Source organism: Nuphar pumila, chromosome 17 (assembly GCF_984573655.1).
Source record: "Nuphar pumila chromosome 17, dmNupPumi1.hap1.1, whole genome shotgun sequence".
Classification (NCBI taxonomy): domain Eukaryota; kingdom Viridiplantae; phylum Streptophyta; class Magnoliopsida; order Nymphaeales; family Nymphaeaceae; genus Nuphar; species Nuphar pumila.
In genome coordinates this window covers 66156843-66160273 of record NC_143265.1, presented here as the reverse complement: position 1 = coordinate 66160273, position 3431 = coordinate 66156843, and the positions used below count along the sequence as shown (strand labels likewise).

General features: G+C 45.2%; 1 protein-coding gene across 1 annotated transcript; it reads left to right on the top strand.

Annotated features, from left to right (window-relative positions):
- Positions 1–580: 580 nt before the first annotated feature.
- On the top strand, positions 581–2875 carry LOC149812080 (cell wall integrity/stress response component-like protein). Its single transcript, XM_089993206.1, has one exon. It carries the CDS (start codon positions 1041–1043, stop codon positions 2520–2522), a length of 1482 nt encoding a protein of 493 aa, XP_089849332.1. The 5' UTR covers positions 581–1040; the 3' UTR covers positions 2523–2875.
- The last annotated feature ends 556 nt before the right edge of the window (positions 2876–3431 follow it).

Sequence of the window (3431 nt, the reverse complement as noted above, 5' to 3'; positions counted from 1 at the left end):
CTCTATTTTTCTCAAGTCTAACACCATAGATGTGATCTATAGGTTTTGTTTGGTGGGAACCAACTTTTAGATCCCTAGAATCTGACCTGTATATAGGTCTTTCTGATTATCCAAAATCAATGGCTATAAAGGTACCAGTTTTTTTTTCTCATAAAATGATATTTTTTTATTAAAAAACATGATGCAAGGGTCTATTCCCCTAAATCGATCATGCTAAATATATCTAATAGTTGAAATATATCATAAAACACTTAAAACCTATGAGGCAGAACGTAAAATTGGGCCTAATATTTTCAATTCTCATATATATAAGGCCACAGGGGCTGTTGAGTCACACAAGGTTATGGGTAATGGCTGTAAAGGATTGAGACCACTTCTGCCGGCATTAATGCGCACCTCTTTCGGTGGCGGTACAAAGTTTGGCAAGTGTGTGTGGCATGACTGAGGGTAAGACCAAGGCTGAGATGGTTCCCTGCTTCTAATAAAGGATCGCATATCTACTTTTGAAAAGGTTGCTCAGCTCACTGGATTCATGTTTACAGCAGCAGAGCAATTCCTAAGTATGCTTTACAACTTTTCATTTGTTATTAATCATCATGGTTAGGGAAGAACTTAGGACAGTTTTTAACGCTGACGAAATAGGTGCAAAAGCCCACTCAGTTGAGAGTGAAAAGACTTAACCCCACCCCCACACATCATCAAAATAGCACCAGCGAAACCGCGTCGGTCAGCAGTAGACTCCATCCCCACCTTTTGTCAGCTCCCACCACGTGAGCCTCTCTCTCTCTCTCTCTCTCTCTCTCTGAGAGAAAGAGGGACACCCTTTTCATACGAATCCAGTTTCCTGCTTCACTCCACTCGATTATAAATCTTTTTCGCAAAGGTAGAAGGAGCAGGAATCTGATCTGATCCAGCTTCGTTTCACACGCACTGCATCCTTTATTGGTGGTACTCAACACATCCTCTCGTCCCCTAGTCACTGCTTCTTCTTCTTCTTCCAGATCCAAAGCTGGGGAAATTGAAGCATCTCTTTGCCTAAGATGGCCACTGTGCCCTTTCTCCACTTCATTTCCCTCTTCCTTTTCTTCCTTCTGCCTTCAGAGTCCGCGTCTCAGACTATACTCGGTAGCAGAGACGGGCTTGTTCTAATGGGAAGCCGTCGAATCCTCAGTTCCAAAGAAGCGCCTGATTCTAGCTCTGTCTTGGAGAAAAAGAAGGCGAAAGAAGCGCTTGATTCTAGCTCTGTCTTGGAGAAGAAGGTGGTGAAAGAAGAGCCTGATTCTAGCACTATTTCGGAGAAGAAGAAGAAGAAGATAATGATGGAAGAAGCGCCTGATTCTAGCTCTATCTTGGAGAAAAAGAAGATCAAACCAGAACCCATCATCAAAGAGGTGACAAAACTGAAGAAACCCACCAACGTTTCAACAACCACAGCAGCACTCCTCAAGAAGAAGAAAGAGCTTTCTTCGAACCACACGGATCCCCTGCCGAAGTCATCACCTCTCACGGACTTGAAATCCATCAAGAAATCCGCAGACTTACTGAAACCCTCCGAGTCGAAGAACAAAACCAAAGAGGAAAAGAAGACGCTCCCAACAATTCCAAAGGTTTCACTCAAGGAAAAAAAGCCCGATTCTTTCTCGGACGAAAACCCAATAAAGAATAAACCCGACTCCTCCACATCTTCTTCAACACCTACCAAGAAGAAGATCCCGACCTCGCCAGAGAATAACAAGGAATCGAAAGAGGCTAAAAAGACTCAGCAGCAGCAGCAGCAGAAGAAGAAGTCGCCGAAAGCAGAGAGCGAGGAGGAAGACGATCTGATACAAGACTTCCGAGGCCTCCCCTACAAATTCCAGGAGAACCTCGTCCCCGACCTCGAGAGGATCTCCACCACCTCCAAGGCCTACCTGAGCAGAGCCAACCGAGAGATGGTGGAAGGGTTCAAGCCGTTTGTGGGTCACAAATACGCTCCTTTGGTGGCCACCGTGACCTCCTACGTCTTCCTCCTCCTCCCCGTCTTGTTGGTCTCCCTCCTATTCCACCAGATCCGCGAATACCTCTCCCTGCAGAAGCTGCTCTTCTTCGTCCACGGCTACCTCGGCGCCTACTTCACCGTCCTCACCCTCGCCTTCGCCGTCACCAGCGTCGAGCCCCTCCGCTTCTTCTACGAGTCCTCCATGTCGAGCTACATCTACATGCAAGTGATGCAGACGCTGTTCTACGTGATGTATCTGCTGATGCTGGTGCTCTACATGGTGGTTCAGTTCTCGACGGCCACCGCCCTGTGGGTCCGTGCGTCTGCGCTGGTGCAGACGATAGTGGGGGCTGTGGTGGGCCTTCACTACTACTCGGCCGTCTTCCACAACGCCCTCTTGCACAAGCCCCCGCGCGCGACCTGGAGGAGCCACGCCGTCTACGCCTTCTGCTTCCTTGTGCTCAGCTTGCTGGCTAAGAGGGTGATTGACAGGAGCAAGAAGACCTACTACCATGAAGCAGGGGAAGGCGACAAGAAAAACTGAAACCCTTCGTCACCATCGTCTTCTTCTTCATCACCACCACCACCATCTGCTGTTTTTTTTTCTTGCGATTTATTTTCATTTTCAATTATTTTCTCTGCAACCATGAACATGGGGATGGTTAATGAAAGGTGAAAAAGGTAAGAAAGCTGTAATTTTTTTTCCTTTTTTGGTTTCTTTTTGAGTTAAATGGGAATAAAGGGGGTGTCGGTGTCTGAGTGATGAATAAAGAGGATCTCTGAGCTTTCGCTTTAAAAAATGTATGATCCGAGAGCTACAGATATGTGAAAAGAAAGGAAGAAGAAAATGGTTGCTGTGAGGTATTTTGGTAAACATAAATGCATATTTTAGTAAAAGGAATGGGGGGAAAACCCTTCCTTGTTTTCTTGTTATCTTGTTTATTTTTTTCACTGCATTTGTGCTTTCGATTGAGACAGTGATATGCCTAAATTATAAGGCTAATCAATGCTACGCACATGGTTTATAAACATGCGATACAAATAGGTGGCTATTTTTTGCTGTCATAGAATCCAGCATAATTTATTGGAGATGTGCCGACAGTTTAGCCGTTGTTCCTAATGGTGTCACTCAAATCTTCTTCCCTTAATTTCCTCCTTAAGAGGTGATTTTCAAATCGAGAGCGGATCAAGTCCAAGGAGCCTTGGACCTCAAGCACTTGGATGCCGTCCATCAATGGTATCCAAAACCCATTCAAACGGTCGGTTTTGACCTAGATGGGGCCCATAAAAAAAATAATAATAATCTGATGTCGTTCACTTTCTTAATGCCAGATAAATGGACGACTGAGAATCGGCTAAAATAGAGTGTTTTTTGTAGGTGGTGTGTGCCGTTCATTTTTATGATGAATTTCCTTCACTCAACTCTCAGGTTAGAGCTCCTTTCATTTGTGCA

Bases quoted from the DNA above. Each gene is read 5' to 3' on its own strand.
- LOC149812080 (XM_089993206.1), top strand. From the start codon at position 1,041: ATGGCCACTGTGCCCTTTCTCCACTTCATTTCCCTCTTCCTTTTCTTC.